Source organism: Haliotis cracherodii, unplaced genomic scaffold, assembly GCF_022045235.1.
Source record: "Haliotis cracherodii isolate W230 unplaced genomic scaffold, xgHalCrac1.p SCAF_22, whole genome shotgun sequence".
Taxonomy (NCBI): Eukaryota; Metazoa; Mollusca; class Gastropoda; order Lepetellida; family Haliotidae; genus Haliotis; species Haliotis cracherodii.
In genome coordinates this window covers 9637650-9657956 of record NW_027266278.1, presented here as the reverse complement: position 1 = coordinate 9657956, position 20307 = coordinate 9637650, and the positions used below count along the sequence as shown (strand labels likewise).

General features: G+C 41.3%; 1 protein-coding gene across 1 annotated transcript; it reads right to left on the bottom strand.

The window, feature by feature from the left end:
- Positions 1–1415: 1415 nt before the first annotated feature.
- On the bottom strand, positions 1416–17095 carry LOC139471470 (vitrin-like). Its single transcript, XM_071253831.1, has 14 exons — positions 17074–17095; positions 16319–16378; positions 15125–15213; positions 12945–13016; positions 11795–11975; positions 10640–10725; positions 9838–9909; positions 8396–8501; positions 7729–8013; positions 5454–6029; positions 4267–4332; positions 3672–4000; positions 2750–2984; positions 1416–1486 (listed from the first exon to the last, which is right to left on the bottom strand). Exons 1-14 carry the CDS (start codon positions 17093–17095, stop codon positions 1416–1418), a joined length of 2250 nt encoding a protein of 749 aa, XP_071109932.1.
- Positions 17096–20307: the final 3212 nt, after the last annotated feature.

Below are 20307 nucleotides of genomic sequence, written 5' to 3'. Positions count from 1 at the left end.
TGAGCAATTGGGATACGATGTTATGCATCAACCAATCAGCGAGCCTGACCGCCCGACCCCGTTCCTCGCCTGTTACGACAAGCATAGTCGCCTTTTGCGGCAAGTATGGGTTGCTGAAGACCAACTATGTGACAAAATTGAACCAGATAAACCAGTGATTGAAATTTGCCTGTTCTTGTATGGGGAGGCGTTAACATGCACGACAAAGTTGTCGCCCTTTTCGATTAATGGTGCGCATGCGTAGTAATTGAATTAATCTACGAATCGCCGAAATGGTCATACTCCTTTTCAAACTCCAGTTGTCGTTTGTTAGCTCCAATGTTTCTAAAACTGAGGTAGCAGAGGCAATATGGTGTGCTTTTCTCAAAATGAAAACAAATCGTTCGTCGTTGCTTTAGAATTAGTTCAAATATAGGTTTTTTTTCAAATGACGCAGGTTCGGCCCTGTTGATTTAGACGGCGCAGTTCGCTGTGCGTCACCTAGACGTACCACAAAACTGTGATCGCGTGTTGGAATCCCAGCACCATACACATGCATCACATGGGGATTTCCTCCCACATCAAGCTGACACGCTGTGAAATAACTGAATTTTTTTTACAAAGTGGCGTCAAACCACAGGTCACGTTAATCACGTGGAGTACTTAGATAGGTGACCGTGTTCGGATGCTTGGCTCCTGAGAGTTTCTAGGGCTTCGGTCCTGCCCCAAACAGAAGCACATGTACCATGTTGTGTCTCTTCCGGCAAGTGACTTTGTTCGAAATATGCCTCTTTCAGCCAGCAGCGAATGGGTACCCGGTAGGATGATATGACAAAGTGGTCGTTAACCTTCTAGCACATCATAGGCAGCTAAGGTCGTATATATACTCCCCTTGGCGATGAGGTTAGGTGAGGTGAAATGGGGTTTAACGTCGCGTCCAAGATTATTGCACTTATAAAGTGACGTGCATGTACGTGTATGTGTTTGTGTGGCTGCTTGTACTAGTCCGGACTGATGCCGATTTATAATGCTAGCCCACTGAGATACCATGCCGAAGTTTAACATGAATACCACACTCAGACGCATTATACTGACTCCGAGCCGACCAGTCCTTGTTTTAGCTCCTTAATGCCGAGGGCCAGACAGGGTAACAACAAGTACCATCTTTTAACGTCTTTTGGTATGACACGGTCGGGGATCGAACCCCGGACCTTCCGCTCTCCGGGCGGACGCTCTGCCACTAGACCACGGAGGCGGTCCCTTGGTGATGGTTAATTTTGACACTTTTTGTTTGCTTTTGGAAGGGCGACAACGCGACAATGCCCCTTCTAGTATTCCATAGTAGTAAATCTATATATAGATAAAATAAATAAAAAACAGCTTTCGTAACACTGTTTATTGAATTGTGTATATACAGTAACGACATATAAACAGAATCACCCCGTGTTGATGTGGTTGTGCGTTGCAGAAGATGGTGCCACAGCCGTCGTAGATTTGTTGGCAAGATCTGGAGAGGGAGAATATAGTTAAGAACAACACAAACAGTGTGAATGAAAGTTGTTTTCCGCCGCAGTCAGCAATGTCACAGCCATATGATAGTGGTCGTAAATAATGGAGACAATGAAAGCAGCGTCTTAAACCATTAGACTGAGAGGGTGAATGAGTGAGGGAGCTGGTTTTACGCCATTATAGTGAGTGAGTGAGTATGGTTTTACGCCGCTTTTAGCAATATTCCAGGAATATCACAGCGGGGGACACCAGAAATCGGCTTCACACATTGTACCCATGTCGGGAATCGAAGCCGGGTCTTCGGCGTGACGAGCGAACGCTTTAACCACTAGAGTACCCGACCGCCCCACGCCATTATAGGCAACATTCCAGCAACATCACGGCGAGGAACAGCAGAAATGGGCTTCACACATTGTACTCTTTTGGGGCGGAATCGAACCAGGGACCTGGGCGTGACTAGCGAACACGTTAACCACAATGCTACCTAATCGACCCTGAAACCATGAGAAATAAAATATCCATTACATCAAACCAGCACAGTTGTCGCCCCTCATTGAGAACCTATTCTAACCCAGTTTACAAGTGATGTACATTAAGTTCCAAAAGATTTATTTTCACGACAAATGGCACAGTGGTAGAATAACATGTCGAGAAACGTTTTATACATTAGTGTTGGGTTCGAGCACTGAACATATCATAAGACAAACTGAGGTATTTTGTACCACGTGCTGAGAACAACATACACGCTGTTATGTGATAATGGAGCCCATTCGTCTAAGGCGCCGCGATTCGCTTTGCAGAGTTGCATCCCTTGGGCAGGCCAGAAACCTATGATCCTGGGTTCGAATCCCGATTCACCTCGATTATGTTTCTAGGTTTGTCAGCACCATACCCGTGCTCGTGGGTTTCACCGAAGTGATCACGGCGTGTCAGCTTAATGTGGGAGGAAAGCCCGAAGTGATGCAGGTATCAGACGTTTACGACTTCGGTGAAACCCACGAGCACGGGTATGGTGCTGACAAACCTAGAAACATAATCGAGGTGAATCGGGATTCGAACCCAGGATCATAGGTTTCTGGCGTGCCCAAGGGACGCAACCCTGCACAGCGAATCGCGGCGCCTTAGACGACTGGGCAACCCGTACCCCCGATTCAATGAATGGCTAAGATGATGCTTATAAGACAGTGCCACAGTATAAATTTCAGTTATATTAAAATGGAAGAAAATCATCTTTCATAAATATTTATCCGTCAGTTCTTACCGCGACATCGTACAGCTGCCAAATATTCCATATAAAGCAGGAGGCCATCGAAGTTTTGCACGTTCAACATGTGTTCGCCATCCGGGTCTGACGCTAGGATCATTTGTTCCTTCAGGTCGACGTCATGCCCAATTCCAACAACAAAGATCGTCACGTTGTGCCTCTGAAGTTCCAAGGCTGAGGCTAACGTCTCGAACTTTGAATCTGATCCACCGTCGGTGAAGATGACAACGACCTTAGCAACATACAACACAGAATTAGTCGTTTGATTCATGTACAGTACAGTATCCATGCGGACAGTACGGATTTTCAAACACATGAACATTTTGATGCCTAAATATAACTCGACAAGACCTAATTTCTATATCATCAGTGTGGTACATAAACACTGATCCAAAGCCCACAATTCACTGTGCAGAGTTGCCTCCCTTTGCGGCCATGACCTGCTGTTCTAAGGTTTATCTTCAAGACTAGGCTTACTTATGATCATTGATTTGTCAACATTAGCACGTGATAAACGATGTTTTTAGTGACAACAATAACAAACATCAAAGTCCAGAAGAATCAACATCTACACACCCAGCCACTGTTTGACTGAATGAGCAAAGATACATACTGTCTGACATACTGTCTGTTGAACCCACAATCATTGATTTCTGGCGTGCCCAAGGGACGCAACCTTGCACAGTGAATTGCGGCGGCCTAGAAGACTGGGTCCCCGGTTAAAATGTAGATAACTATATAACATAAATATATCTCAATTGATTCTCAAGAAGTATGAACGGCTACGAATTTGACAAATGCTTGTGACGTGTTTGACTGTCTGCCAGTCTCTATCCACGAGTGATTGTAACTTTGGTTTAACTTATTATGATGGAAAGTCAATGACTTCTGTAAGCTTCTCAGAATGAGGAGTTCGAACCTTGATGGCATCCGATCGGCTGCTGTGTCGATACCACTCCAGAGCCCTCTCCAGGGCGAGATGGGTCATTGTGCTACCAGTCGGATACAGGTTGGACAGTTTGGAGTTGATTTCATTCAGCAGGCGTCTCTTGTTAGAGAAATCCTTGAAATGAATCAGTTCCATCAGCTTATTGTTGAATGTCATCATGCCAATTCTTGAGGAATCAGGGGACACGTCAAACTTTCCAATTAGCTTATCAAGGAACTGATTCATCTTAATCCAGTCGTCATAATGAATACTACCAGATCTGTCCAAGATAAATGTGATGTCTTCCCGAGCTCCACATCCTGAAAAGGACAAAGGGAGAAGACTCTATCCAATTGTAATGTGTTTGTTTGTTTGTTGTTTAACGCCGCACTCAGTACGACTTGATTACATTCTGAAGCCCGTTGACATAAAGCAAAAACCAGAAATTGGGTTTCATTCAATATTCTGTTGACAATGCAGGCCCTTTTCATGGAAGTTAGATAACTGTGTATCTCTGTGATGTATGTACATGGGCATTGTTTAGGGATATGTTTCAGAACATTGTACCTGTATAACTAGAACTCACCTAAAAAGTTCAGGAGTTTGGGTCCAGCACAAGGGTCAGAAGCTATGGTTGGCAGTGGCCCACTTGCTGCAAAAATCAATATTCTTACTTACTATTACGACCCGACAATATGATGCAATTAAGTGAGTGAGTGAGTTGTGTTTAACGCCACTTTTAAAAGTATTCCAGTCATATCACGGCGTGTCAGCTTAATGTGGGAGGAATTCGAAAACCCGAAGTGATGCAGGTCTCAGACGTTTACCACTTCGGTGAAACCCACGATCACGGGTATGGTGCTGACAAACCTGTAAACATATTCGGGGAGAACCGGAATTCGAACCCACAATGATACCCATTTTGCTACAAAATGTCAATACTCTCATTTTCTATTTGTGTCCCTCAACACAAAAACAAACATACAACAAGAAACAATATAACAACAAGACGGTATTTGATGTACGAGCTATCTACTTGTTGTTCAGTGCAACATGCTGTGCTCTTTGAGTATGTTTCCCATTGAGCCTCGAAGGGACTGGCACCATCATATAGCACATGGTGATCTATACAACAAATTACAGAACACAAGCCATGCAAATATCCAATGCATGAGCTATTGTGTGTCTTTCTAAGAAAAACCTGATTATTTATTTCGATTCAATACCATCAAGGTCTGAAAACAGAAAGTCACGTCCGGCTAATGCTTAGCAAGATTAAAAGCCCATGAAAATGAGGGTTGTGTGGATTTCCTCAGTCAGATGGCTTCTTTTGAAACGATTCGACTTTACTGTCAATCTGCCGGCCCGTTATAGTGCCTGGGGAAATTGTACTGTTTGTTTCAAGGAGAAGAAAGGAAATCCGAGTTTAATGAAATAGTTTTATCATTGAAGGAAGACACGACGCATGTGAAATATGCACTACACAGTTTTTCTTCTTTGATTCGGGCCATTATTTTTGTTTTCAAGATGTTCTGTTCCGACAATATTATTATCCAATCTAATCAAGAAACAAGAGCCTCTACACTGATTGGTGTGGGAGAAAGTTCCCCTGACGTCACTTCCCTGATGTGTTAGTCAGATCTTGAAGGAAAAGTATCAAATCAGTGTAAATACCTGACTTTAGTGAGATTGGTAAGGTAGTGAAAACTAAGAACGATTCACAAGTTTACTTTTTCCGATTGAAGCACAACAAACTCGACAAATCGGTCTTACCTCTGCAATGGCTCAAGATCAAATTTTCTATCTCTGGACGAAGACTATCAAAATCTTTCACATGCAGAAAATGCTGGCTGACGGGACTGGAAGGAATTTTGTGCAGCTGCTGCTCAATGTTCCTGGTGTCACCAACAGCAACAACAATCACGTCAATTCCCCGGAGCTTGGCTTTGTCAGCAGCCGCCACAGCCTGATCAATATCATCTATAGCATTCCCTGTCAAGATGACGAGATGTTTCTTCGCACCGCTCCGACTGTATCGTCCTGAATACATATCTCCTAGGACGTGGTTCATTGCAGCACCCAAAAATCCTTTGTCTTGGTTTGTTGTCCCTGTGTAGACTTGATTCAAAAGAGCCTTGTCAACAATTTCTGGGTTGGACCCTTTGTCCAGATGGAGCACTTCCTGGACCCTACTGTTATAGAAGGCATAGCCGATGCGGGCCTTCTCTGGGCCAACTTGCAGAGAGTCGGCAAATGCTTTTGTGAAGAGCTCAAAGGCATGTTCCTGAGTGTTGAGGAGATGCGTTGAACTATCCACTAGGAAAACAATGTCATCTTTTCCACCACATCCTGGAATCAAAATGAATGGGTCGGCTATTCTTCAAAGGTTTTTAGTTAGTGCTGTCAGAGGAGATGAGTGACAACATATCATGAAGAAAACCTTTCTTATATACTTCAGTGAAAGACTGAGTTGAGAAAAGTGATTCTTCATTGCAGTGAAAATAACACTTGATATTTCACTGCAGTGAACATAACACTTAATATTTTCACTGCAGTGAACATAACACTTGATATCTTCACTGCAGTGAACATAACACTTGATATCTTCATTGCAGTGAAAATAACACTTGATATTTCACTGCAGTGAACAAAACACTTGATATTTCACTGCAGTGAACAAAACACTTGATATTTCACTGCAGTGAACATAACACTTGATATCTTCATTGCAGTGAACATAACACTTGATATCTTCATTGCAGTGAAAATAACACTTGATATTTCACTGCAGTGAAAATAACACTTGATATTTCACTGCAGTGAAAATAACACTTTGACGGAACTATTGTCATACAAGATACCTCCCCGCAAATTGTCTCCATTTATCGTAAGTGTCTGGCCCGTACACAAACTAAAAAATAATTTTCCAGTAGACAACAAGACAAAATAGGTCTTTGAAAGGCATTTAGAAGTGATACCCATAAGGAAAAGAATATATGGATGTCAACTTCTTTATTATGAGGAACACAACGTTTCGGAGTATATGCTTACTCCTTCATCCGGTGAATGAATGTCATGAGGCAGAGAGAATATATATGTACATGTAAGGACAACAAAATTAATAAGATAGCAAAAGGTGGAAAGTAACAAATGGTAGAAGCTAACAAAGGAAGCCAACAGATGATTGGCGCTGATTGTTATTAGCAATAGACAATGGAAGCCAACAGATGATTGGCGCTGATACTAGCTGATTAGCAATAGACAATGGAAGCCAACCAAAGTTATCATAGATAAGTAATTGGTAATGGACGCTTAGCAAACGGAAATGGGGGGGGGGGGGGGGTGTAATTAGCACTGATAGGTGAAAGAATGGACAAAACAAGGGGCAAATTGAAGACAGCCAGGTATTTAGCCCGACAAAATGAAATGTATGAATTAGATAGGACTGACGGGTGAAATGAGATATAATTACGTCCACAACATATTATTATTATCTACAAGTGAAAATGTATCGTTTTCCCCGTCAGGAGATGAGAGAAACAGGATATTTCAGAAATAAATACTCCAAAATGAAAATGAGAGTCTCTTGCTCTATGCCTTAGAATTATTGCAACAGCATACATGTATATTTGAGTAGGGAATTCAGGGTTTATTCACCTTTTCAACTGACGAAATGATGTTTCAAATATTAACCTTAATAAGATGTGCACAAAGTGAGTGAGTGAGTTGGGTTTAACGCCGCTTTTAACAGTATTCCAGTTATATCGCGGTGTGTCAGCTAAATGTGGGTGGAAAGCCCGAAGTAATGCAGGTCTCAGACGTTTACCATTTCGGTGAAATCCACGAGCACGGGTATGGTGCTGACAAACCTAGAAACATAATCGGGGCAAACCGGGATTCGAACCCACAATCATAGGTTTCTGGCGTGCCCAAGGGATGCAGTTCTGCACAGCGAATCGCGACGCCTTAGACGACTGGGCCACCCGTGCCCCCATGTGCACATAGAATCTGGTGTACGATACTTTCCATTGTGTGTTGAGATACTCACCTACGTTGATGAGGGCGTTGTGCAGAATCTGAGCTGGCTTCACATTGCTTAGAGGAGGGAATGTTGGACAGACTGTTGACGGGACCATCCTAGTCTGTTGAGTTGTGACAGTAGGGGTAGTGGATGGAGTAGTTGTTGGCATTGTAGGTGCAGTTGTGGGCGTAGTAGTAGGCGTGGTAGTCATTGTGCTGGTTGAAGTAATGGTTGATGAAGGCGTGGTTGTCATTGTGCTGGTTGAAGTAATTGTTGATGAAGGCGTGGTTGGAGGTAAAGTTGGGAGAATATCTGATAGCCAGTAAACCAAAGTATATTTAATATATTGAAACTATTGTAACCAAACTGTTCATTTGTTTAATGTATAGACGTACAGATGCATAGATATAAACTTATATTGTTCACATTGATTTATGAATGTTTCGACTTTTGGGGAATAGCCGTTCCGTGGTGGCGGTGGTGGTGGTGGTGTAACCTAGATGACAAATCATTGCTTCATCACAGTGGTCCAGGTTCGAATCCTCACATTGGTTGCATCCTCTTGGCATCCCCTGCTCGTGCCGAGAACGTTGCTAGTGTTGGTGTAAAAACACCCTCACTCTCCACTTCTTACAAGTGTGAATTAGCATTCAAATTAACTGTGTACAAAGGAAGCAAGCGTTTGTATGTTTACCTGTAGGGCAGATGACATTACAGAAGCTACTGTTGCAGCAGTTGAAGCAGGGGTCGAACATGGCGCCACCGGTGTGTTGTCTGTTTTCCTTGAATGTCTCGCATTGCTGAAGAGGAAGCACACTCTGACTGATTAGTACGTCATCAACATGTCGCACTAATGAAGAGGAAGAACATTCTTTGTTTGTTTGTTTGTTTGTTGTTTAACGTCGCACTCAGCAAAATTGCAGCTATATGACGTCGGTCTGTAAATAATCGACTCTGGACCAGAAAATCCAGTGATTGTCATCATGAGCATCGATCAACGCAATTGGGATACGATGACATGTATCAACCGCTTCAGCGAGCCTGACCATCCGATCCCGTTAGTCGCCTCTTACAACAAGGAAGCACATTCCGACTGGTTTGTACACCAGCAATATGTCACATTGCTGAAAGCGAAGCGCATTCTGACTGTTTTGTGCGCCAGCAATATGTCACATTGCTGAAGACGAAGCACTTTCGGACTGATTTGTACACCAGTAATATGTCACATTTCTGAAGGGGAAGCGCATTCTGACTCATTGGTAAACCAGCAATATGTCACATTGCTGAAGGCGAAGCGCATTCTGACTCATTTGTACACCAGCAATATGTTATGTATATTGTCTGATTGTCTGATTGTGTGATTGTGTTCATCAGGACCCATGCTTTGAGTCACAAGACTGGACTGAACCATAATATACCACTCCACTCATCTCACATCTCAAACTCACGGTACTTTAATAACGTTTATATATCCATCCATTGTGAACACTCCGGAAACCTATGATCGTAGGTTCGAATCCCGGTTCGCTCCGATTATGTTTCTGGGTTTGTCAGCACCATACCCGTGCTCGTGGGTTTCATCGAAGTGGTAAACGTCTGAGACCTGCATCACTTCGGGCTTTCCTCCCACATTAAGCTGACACGCCGTGATATAACTGGAATACTGTTAAAAGCGGCGTTAAATCCAACTCACTCACTCACTCGCTCCATTGTGAAGCCTATATGCTGATCTGTATATCCCCTTGACAAGATTCTTTGAGGTAAATGCAATCGTTCCTCGGTCACAGCTGTGAAGTGCATGTTAATGTGTAGGCATGTCTGTTGTGCTAACTTCTTGCTCAGCACAACTGTCCAACAGTGTCCATCGCCATAAGCAACCGAATCTGCTGCATAGTTGTGGGTTCGAATCCCGGTTCGCCCCGATTATGTTTTTAGGTCTGTCAATACCATACCCGTGCTCGTGGGTTTTACCGAAGCGGTAAACGTCTGAGACCTGCATCACTTCGGGCTTTCCTCCCACATAAAGCTGACACACTGTGATATAAATGGAATACGTTTCAAGGTAGCGTTAACCCAACCAACTTACTCACTCTTCTGCATAGTTACAAAAACAATCAGACTGATACTGAAACTGACCCTCTGTCTTTCACAGCCGCCGTTATAAAGAAGCTCAAACGTGTCTGTGACTCTTTCTTCGATGAAGCAGACCTGTAGAGTAAGCACAGGTGAGACATAACTTTTCTTGGTGTTGAGGAACAAAAGGCAGATTACACTAGATTCCGTACTGAGATTACTTGGAGCCTTTAGTCTTTGCGAATGTCATCATACCATTGCAATGGCGATGCTATAGGTTCCACGTGTTATTTCATAAACAACTTTAAAAGAAAATCGGCTGGGATCTTGTACCCCATGGCGATTGTATTGATCGTAAGCAACATATGCTTGTTGTAAGGTGACTAAATGGAATGGGTTTTCTGATTGGGTTCAATAGCTCCTATTTACAAGTCATCGTGGAATAAGTAGGGTGTTAAATATGGACCAAACACAGAAGTTACCTGGTGCCCAGAAAATCGGCTGGGATCTTGTACCCCATGGTGATTGTATTGATCGTAAGCAACATATGCTTGTTCTAAGGTGACTTAATGGAATGGGTTTTCTGATTGGGTCTTTTTATAGCTCCTATTTACAAGACATCGTGGAATAAGCAGGGTGCTAAACAGCGAACACACAAACAAGTTACCTTGTGCCCAGAAAATCGCCTGGGATCTTGTACCCCATGGTGATTGTATTGATCGTAAGCAACATATGCTTGTTGTAAGGTGACTTAATGGAATGGGTTTTCTGATTGGGTTCAATAGCTCCTATTTACAAGTCATCGTGGAATAAGCAGGGTGTTAAAGGGAAGGGTGTAAAAGTAGGGAACAAACACACAAGTTACCTCGTGGGGCTGACAGACAGCTACTGTATCACAGTTGGTCATGTTCATCATGTCGACACAGGCAGCACACTTCAACAGTTGAGTTTCTGGGAATAGGAAACTATGGAGCATCAACCTTATGTTCACCAAACCACTTCCAAGCATCGATGATCATAATGTCAATTACTGGATTGTCTGGTCCAGATTCAATTATTTACAGTCCTCCGCCATATAGCTGGAATAATGCTGAGTGCGCGTTAAACAAAAAAACAACAAACAAACAAACTTCAAAGCAGCGCGCTGCAATCAGGCACGAACACGTGTTATGTTTTTGTTATATAAAACTTGAGCAGAAAAGAACCACTTATACCATGGCCTCAAACACACAAACAGGAGTTACAGTCACACGCTCACCTTTTCGCGAACACCTGGTGTCAGCACTATTTGATGATTCATAAACACACGCTCATGATATAGTTGGAATCGTACAATCGACTCTGTTTTTGACAGAGATTTCTTATGAATATGAAGAGGGTTTGGTAGCTTTTATTTACAGTAAACAACGGTTATAGCGAACGCGCTTATAACGAACCGACGGATATAACGGACTTACTTATTTGGTCCCACCTATTTGCTGTAGTTATTCTGTATATATGCTTATAACGAACTACGGTTATAACGAACTCAAATAAGTAATCCCCACGAGTTCGTTATAACCATAGTTCGTTATAAGCATATATACAGAATAACTACAGCAAATAGTCAGACCAAATAAGTAAGTTCGTTATATCCGTCTGTTCGTTATAAGCGTGTTCGCTATAACCGTAGTTTACTGTCCTGAAATGGACAAAGGTCCCATTAAATCCAGCCTTGATATGATAGGGTCGTATTTAAGAAGCATGCACATAAAATAACTTCAGGACATTAAACCGAGGCCAAGAAGGCTTAGCAAAATACACTGTTTTAAAGCAAATGCGAAACGAACCTGCAGACGCCTTGTGGGGATTCCCTTTTAAACGTGAATTACAGTTTGGGGTTTTTGGGGTTTTTTCCCCGTTTGGTCAGCGTCTCAGTAGGTAGCTTCAAGTCTTTAGAGGCAGTTGGTCAGTATCTAACTTGGTGGCTTATTGTCGTTGTGGTAACCTTGGCAATACTGCAAGGTCGAGGTCAACTCACCATGGCCACCACAGAGGTAGTTGTTGCAGAAGTCGTCTTCACAGCACTCCTCACAGGCGTGGACTGCAACGTTCTGTCGCTTCCTCCTCCCTGTTTGGGTCTGACCAGTTGTCTGAGACTGTCCTGCTAGTCTCTGTTGTATCTCTGCAGCACTGACGGTGAACCCGGCCGCTGAACAGATCTGAAGATGCAAGGCTACACTGAGAAGCAAAAGAAACTACACTTCTCAGCTGATGTTTTCATAAGTTTGATTGTCATTTGAAAAGGTCTTAAGTCAGCGATATTTTATCCAAGAGCTGGACTTGCGTTTTGTCAGCACTAAAAGAATAATTCTACATGGTTTCATTATGGTTTTATTTATAACTTTTAGAATTTAATAGCAATTATCTCGCTTAATGTCTAGATGCTGATGGGTATCTTAGATATCTTATCTTTGAAAATCAATAAATTTGCTTTTTTCGGCACAAATTTACAACATTTCATCTGGTTGCAAGTTCATTTCTTACCCCAGTCTTCATTGAATTAAACTTTTTATACAAAATAACCTAGCCGGAATGCAGGGTTGCAGGAATAAATAATGCTTAAATAACTTCTTTGATAGGCATTTAGAAGTTGGAGTACTAAGTAAGGATAAGAATTTATGGATGAACAACTTCTTTATTACAATTAAGAGCGACGTTTCGGTTTAGGTTCTAACACTGTTATCAAGCTATCAAGCTACCCAAGCTACCCCCCTTCACCATACAGGGGATGATATGAATTGACATGGTTCCAAACTTGTGAAACTCCTGTTTGCATCTGTGTGGGGAATCTTTGTCCCAGGTATACATTGGGAATTTCAATCTATGACATGGTTGTACCCAATGTTATATTTGGATAACGTGTTCTGCTGTGGAAGCCTCGGTGTCTGAGTGGGTTAGAGTTAGATGCTCTTTGTATGAATGACATGGCTGATTGTGTGTCATCGTGGCTCGATTCTGTTGTTGTTTTTCTGGCGATAGAGTTGTACTACTTCATAGTGACCCACAGTCGTAGGTGCCACAATTCGCCGTGCAGAGTTACGTCCCTTAGGTGTGCCAGAAACCGATGATCTTGTTGCTTTACCCAAAACAGTATTTAATTTGAGGTTTGAAATTAAATATAAACGTACCGGCGCTAGTTTACAGCCGAGGTCAAAGAAAACAAACCCGTTAGATGTGACATACTGTTCGGTCATGCATATCTGAAGAAGAAAAAGGACAGTAATTAAAGTAAACATCATCATGAGCGAGTAATACGAGTATTCGAGATGTATTTGTATCGCGACAGTCAGTTTATACAATGGTTGGGGGCACGGGTGGCCCGGGCGTCTAAGGCGCCGCGATTCGCTGTGCAGAGTTGCGTCCCTTGGACACGCCAGAAACCTTTGATTGTGAGTTCGAATCCCGGTTCGCTCTGATTATGTTTCTAGGTTTGTCAGCACCATACCCGTGCTCATGGGTTTCACCGAAGTGGTAAACGTCTGAGACCTGCATCACTTCGGGGTTTCCTCCCACTTTAAGCTGACACGCCGCGATATAACTGGAATACTGTTAAAAGTGGCGTTAAACCCAAGGCTTTATGCAGAGATTTATTATGAACTAGTGGGATTTAGTTGGAAATGAAAATAAATAGATACCATTATGCGAGGCACAATACAACATGTATAATCTGTTGTGATTAGTATATTCTGTTCTGTGTATGAACCAAGAAATATGTCGTGTATACCAGTACATATATAGTCACATACATGTTTGGGTCAGAGAAGGAATCATGTGAATTCAGAAGAATTTAAATATTGTTTCGTATGAGAAGATTGAACGTAGCTAAAGTGCCATGAGTAGGTATTATGTAATGTATTTAAATAAAAGCAACAAAACCCTTTCCATATTCATAATAAATCTCTGCATAAAGCAGATTCGGTTGTACAATTCCGACTATATCATGAGCATGTGTTTATGAATCACTATCAAATGGTGAAGACACCAGGTGTTCGCGAAAAAGAGAGCGTATCCTGCCCAAACGATGGCACCCGTCATAAACACATACAAAGGCAAGTCAATTATTCACCTTAAAAAAAACCTTGATCAAACAGCTTCTGAGCAAGAGTTATGAAATGTTGACATTGCTCGGGCTGAAGGAATATTGCTCGACAAAAAGGGAAAGTTTTGGAATGTCATCCCTCTTGCCATTAAGTCTTAAGTGGAGAGTGTTTTGTCACTTTGAATATTTATGCATAGATCTAAATATGAAACAGATGAAGCGGTCTCGCCGTCATCCTTGATGTCTGGTGCAGGTGGGTAAATCAGTGGACGGGAACTGGCTGTTTCATGGTTATTGAACGTATCAGATCATCGATATACTGAGGCTTAAGTTAAACTGTTTGGCCAAATTACTTTGTTTTATTTTTTCCAATCAGAGCAAACATTCCGATTCATATGCATAAAGAAACAGATCCACAAGAAGGGGAGCACAATTGGTGTCCATTGCGATGCCTACTTCTTGTCTAAATGCCTTACCCTCAAAGTTTAATTATGTAATTCACAAAATTACAGTATGTATAAGTTAGACTGAGAGGTTAGTATGTAACGTATGTACTTGCAACTAATGCAGTATCAATTATCTGGTATGAAAATATATTATGTAGCGCAAGTATAGTCACTAAAAAAATATGCATAATCAGGGAATGATAAAAAAAATAATTTTCAGAATGTATGGGGTAATACAAAAATCCATAAATTATCAGAAATAGAAAAGCAAATTTAGGAAGAGGAACATATAATGTGTAAAATGATGTCATAGCCTTTATGTTTGTCTGTCACTAATATAATATGCGAGGTCTTCTTTGAGAAAAAGAAAGTATTAAGTTGTGCATGCATAGTACATACTATAAAATGCATAACCTGGTATGAAAGTATCGTGAGATGTTATATAAATGGGATGTTAAAGAGTGCATGTAATTGATATAAGAAAGCTTTTCAAATGTTTTTCACAATGTGTAAGGGACGTATGTCTGTACCATCATTGACCGCCTCCGTGGTCTAGTGGTAGAGCGTTCGCCCGGAGAGCGGAAGGCCCTTGGTTCGATCCCCGACCGCGTCATACCAAAAGACGTTAAAAGATGGTACTTGTTGTTACCCTGTCTGGCGCTCGGCTTTAAGGGGCTAAAACAAGGACTGGTCGGCTCGGAGTCAGTATACTGTGTCTGAGTGGGGTATTTATGTGCACACGCACGCGTGCATGCACGTCGCTATATAGGTGCAATAATCTTGGTGCAATAATCATTGTAGTTTGGACCTGCATAGGTCTTACCTCGCCAGGAGAACACAGCACACTTGTTAAACAGTCGTCAGGGCTTGCAACTCGTTCACACTTCAAACAATGAACTTGGGTCGATGGTGCTGTGGGGAGAAACAACATGAAAACCTATTTTAAAACGATTTCCTAAAAGATTTGGTTGGTTGGTTGGGAAATGTATTTGTGTGTTTCAGTGAGTGAGTATGGTTTTACGCCGTTTCTAGCAATATTCCAGCACTATCACGGCGGGGGACACCAGAAATGGGCTTCATACATTGTACCCATGTCGGAAATCGAACCCGTGCATTCGGTGTGACGAGCGAACGCTTTAACCGCAACCTTGCAATTACTCGAGTTTAGTTTGGATGGGCTAAACAAAAATGTTTCATCTTGAAAACAACAATGAAATGGTTTCATGTTCAGCCAATCAATGTTCGTTCAGGGTCTCCCTTGTTATAAAACCAAAGCTTGGACCACGCCCATGTATATTTTCAGCGTTTGACTTCGAACATACATGAAGGTATGGTAAATTTATTCAAATAAATTTGTCACAACAACCAATCGTACTTAATGTTTTAAAGACAGGTACTGGTGTATTGCATTACTTCCTACTAAGGACGGTAAAAGTCAGATGTGTAGAATGATAAAGGACTCAATGTTCCGTTACATCAAGCTTGTTGTGATTCACCTACCAAAACAAATAAAGACATCACGTGTGCCAGAGTCTCTGAATCTCTTTTTATTGAGACATCATTATGTCTGTTGCTTAACGCCGCACTCCGCAATATTCCAGCTGTATAGCGGGCGCGCGGTAACCTGGTGGTTATAGCGTTCGCTCGTCTCGCCGAAAACCCAGGTTCGATTCCCGACATGGGTACACTGTGTGAAGCCCATTTCTGGTGTCCCCCGCCGTGATATTGATGGAATATTGCTAAAAGCGGCGTAAAACGATACTCACTCACTCCAGGTGTATAGCAGCAATTTGTACATAATCGAGTATGGACCAGACAATCCAATGATTGACTTCATGAGCATCGATCTACAATGACATGCATCAACCAAGTCAGCGAGCCTGACCACCCGATCCCATCAGTCGCGTGTGTTGCTGAAGACCAATTCTACCCCGAAGCTTCACGGGTGTGGATGAGAAGATATAGGCGTGAGAAGATGCATCTTAAGAGGAAGGATGCAGTAAGAACTGAAACTCACCTGTCGTGTTTGTAAGTTGAGCGACACCATGATGGACACAGCCGAAGAGGCCCACTAACGCTATAAGAAGACATTTTTCAATGATGATGATGATGACAAATATTGATGATGACAAATATTGATGATGATGGTGCTGCTGATGACGATCATGATGATGATGACTTATTTAATGCATTATTTAATATCCTCAAGTATTTCCTATTGAATGAAAAGGGATTCCTTGAAATATTTCATGCACACAATACGATTACAATTCGTTCAAAGTAGACACAATTTATGGATAACAACTTCGTTAATTACATTTAAAGCGACGGTATAGATCCCAAGGTTGCTTGGCAACGGTATAAGGATCTATACCGAAACGTTGCTTTTACAGTAATTAAAGAAGTTGTTATCCATAAATTGTGTCTTCTTTGTCATCCATTAAGTTCTAAGTAATGCCTATCATATAATTTAATTGCATTCAAGTATAAGAATTCATTAAAATTAGAAAACACCTGTGGCGACATATATGATAATAAAAAATATGCAATAAGATACATGTGAGAGATATAGAGTCTTAACGTTTAACTAAGTCCATCACTACCAAGACAGCCACAGTATACAGTATATAAACACAAGAATATTAAAACATATGTTACGAAATATGAGAAAATATTAGAAAAAGACACCTTAATAAGAAACAACACATCTCTCTGTACCTCTTCAATATCAAGATCATCAATATACCAATAATTCTTCAAACAGGTACTTACAAAAGACATAGTTCAGAAGCATATTTCCAGACTGATAAACAAGAACCAGTCTCTGAAACGGTTGCCCTGGGCAAAAGAATGTGTCTCTCAATGACGACCTGGCACGACCCACACAGAAACTGGGATCGACTCGAAATTAGGTGTGATAAGAAATCAAATGTCCTTATATCAGTAAGTGGATGAATGACATTGGCGACCTAGGGACGTGAGAAGACAGACTGTTGAATGTTCCCACAGAATGGTTTACAAATTGGTATGAAGAATATATATTTTCAACGGTTTATTGAAGACATACAAGCAATAGAAATTGCTTTTGTGAGAAAGTTTAGTGTAGAAGGGAATAGCTTCACATCTAAAAATGTTGTCATCCAAACCGATAGAAGGCTGAGCACGATATTTTGGAACATAATTTAATAACTGTAAATTGGTATGAAGAATATATATTTTCAACGGTTTATTGAAGACATACAAGCAATAGAAATTGCTTTTGTGAGAAGTTTTATGTAGAAGGGAATAGCTTCACATCTAAAAATGTTGTCATCCAAACCGATAGAAGGCTGAGCACTATATTTTGGAACATAATTTAATAACTGTAAATTGGTATGAAGAATATATATTTTCAACGGTTTATTGAAGACATACAAGCAATAGAAATTGCTTTTGTGAGAAAGTTTTATGTAGAAGGGAATAGCTTCACATCTAAAAATGTTGTCAACCCAACTGATAGGCTGAGCGATATTTTGGACCATAATTGAATAACTGTTGAAGGTTGTTAATGTCAGCAATAGAGAAGTCACCTGTGATATATGACCTACAGGTTGACAGCGGTATGGTGAGTCTTGGTAGCTACAAGTAGTGGAATTCACATCATGAGCTGGAAAGTCAACGTTCTGCAACACGTTCCTATAATTAAACATCTTGGATGAGATGGTGTTCGTGCAGGAAAATGAAACTGAAACTTCTTGAAATCCGGGCATTTGGTTCCATCCCTACTTAACCCATCGTTTTCATTTGTTTTTGCAGATTATGATGTTCTAATTTCTGACAATGTAATGTGAATTACTCATAAATGCATTGCAAGAATACTGGAAATATAATGTTCGTGTTAATCTAGACAGATTGGGTTTTTTTTTGTCGTATCTAAATTTGGAAAGGGTAATATTAAGAAATATGTCTTGAAAAAAGCATTTTGATAGTGCTATTTGGCAACCCAAGCGGGCATTATTCGGTATTTTACAGTTTAACGAGACTTAAACTTATGCCATAACATGTTTTCTTCAAGGCTTTTGAGAGCAAAGTACTGTCAATCTTATTGTATGTTATTATCTTATAAGGTATGGAGCTGGCATATTTATTGTAATTCAAATCTAGAGAAGGTTAATACGTCTTTTATTGGTGTTATGATGTTAAGATGTTAGGATGTCCAAGAGCATATTCCCAAAAGGAATGAGTGAATGAGTTGGGTTTAACGCCGCTTTTAACAGTATTCCAGTTATATCGCGGCGTGTCAGCTTAATGTGGGAGGAAAGCCCGAAGGGATGCAGGTCTCAGACGTTTACCACTTCGGTGAAATCCACGAGCACGGGTATGGTGCTGACAAACCTAGAAACATAATCGGGGCGAACCGGGATTCGAACGCACAATCATAGGTTTGTGGTGTGCCCAAGGGACGCAACTCTGCACAGCAAATCGCGGAGCCTTAGACGACTGGGCCATCCGTGCCCCCTCCAAGAGGTATGATGAGTTTTCGCAGCGACAAGTAGTGGAATTTACATCATTATTTTTAAGGATTATGGAGTTACGAGGATATTCTTCTACTTAAAAACTCATCCCTACATTTACACTTTGACAAAATATTCTGTTGTGGGAAATATTTGAAAAATAAACCAGAACTATTTGTCGACTGTATTTACACTGCGTGAGTCGCCCTTGCGTGATGCACGAGGAATGAGTTCTCTGCCGCCGTTGCACGTGCGCCAAGCTCCGTCGTGAGCTGACATTTACAATGCATGGTACACGGCTCTTCATAATTTTGTTAGGTCCTGAACTAGTATTTATCAATCGCGTGCACATTGTTAATACATGCTGGCGGGAATAATAGGAAATATAGAGCCCCGAACAAGGATATATATATTACCTGATTTGTTTTTTCTTGTCAAAGGTTTGTCTTATTGCTATAGATATGAACATTGTTGTAGGTAACCTGCACTAACATAAAAATATATACATATGATTTTGAACTTTTAAGCATTATGCAAAATTATGAAAATATTTAATTTCACGTCATGTGCCGTTGGCAGTTGGTTCGATGCCAACGTCTATTATTTGGTCAGTACATCCTTATTTCTCTGGACATCCAAAAAGGGCGACACCATGTAAGACTATGAGGTGGATGATATATTTTCTCTTATGTCCTAACTGTCATGCAGAAGGCTTGAGTGGTTTTCACAACTGAGTGAGTGAGTTGGGTTTAACGCCGCTTTGAACAGTAGTCCAGTCATATCACGGCGTGTCAGCTTAATGTGAGAGGAAAGCCCAAAGTGATGCAGGTCTCAGACGTTTACCACTTCGGTGAAACCCACGAGCACGGGTATGGTGCTGACAAACCTAGAAACATATTCGGGGCGAACCGGGATTCGAACCAACAATCATAGGTTTGTGGCATGCCCAAGGGACGCAACTCTGCACAGCGAATCGCGGCGCCTTAGACCCGTGCCCCCGGTTTTCACAACTGGAATGTTGGTTGACACAATTGGAAGCATTTCTGTTGACGCCCGATCTATGCTGGCTGGCTGATGTTGATAATTTCTGTTATGTCTTTCGTTAAATGTTTTGTGTACTATGTTTAAATTATGTTTTACGCGATTTCAGAATCAGTTACCAAAAGAGTGTTGCATTTTTTGCGCTACATGATGAAATACTGCATGGATGTGGATTCTGAAGAAAATGGCCCCAAACTTTACAGAATATTTCTTAATGATTTAAATAAATTAATCATTCTATTTTTCAATAGAAATTGCATTCGTGAACACAGATCGAGTTCATGATATCCTGAAGGAGGACTGCATCCTAAATACAAGCGATAAAAACAATTTCTGTAATCATAAGGAATCTCTACTGAAACCATACGTTATAGTAGCCGTAGTCATTGGTTATAAGATGTCCAGTTGGTCACACTGAAGCCAAACAGGTTTTTGTGGAAAAAATCAATAAATTATGCTGCGATACCTGAAC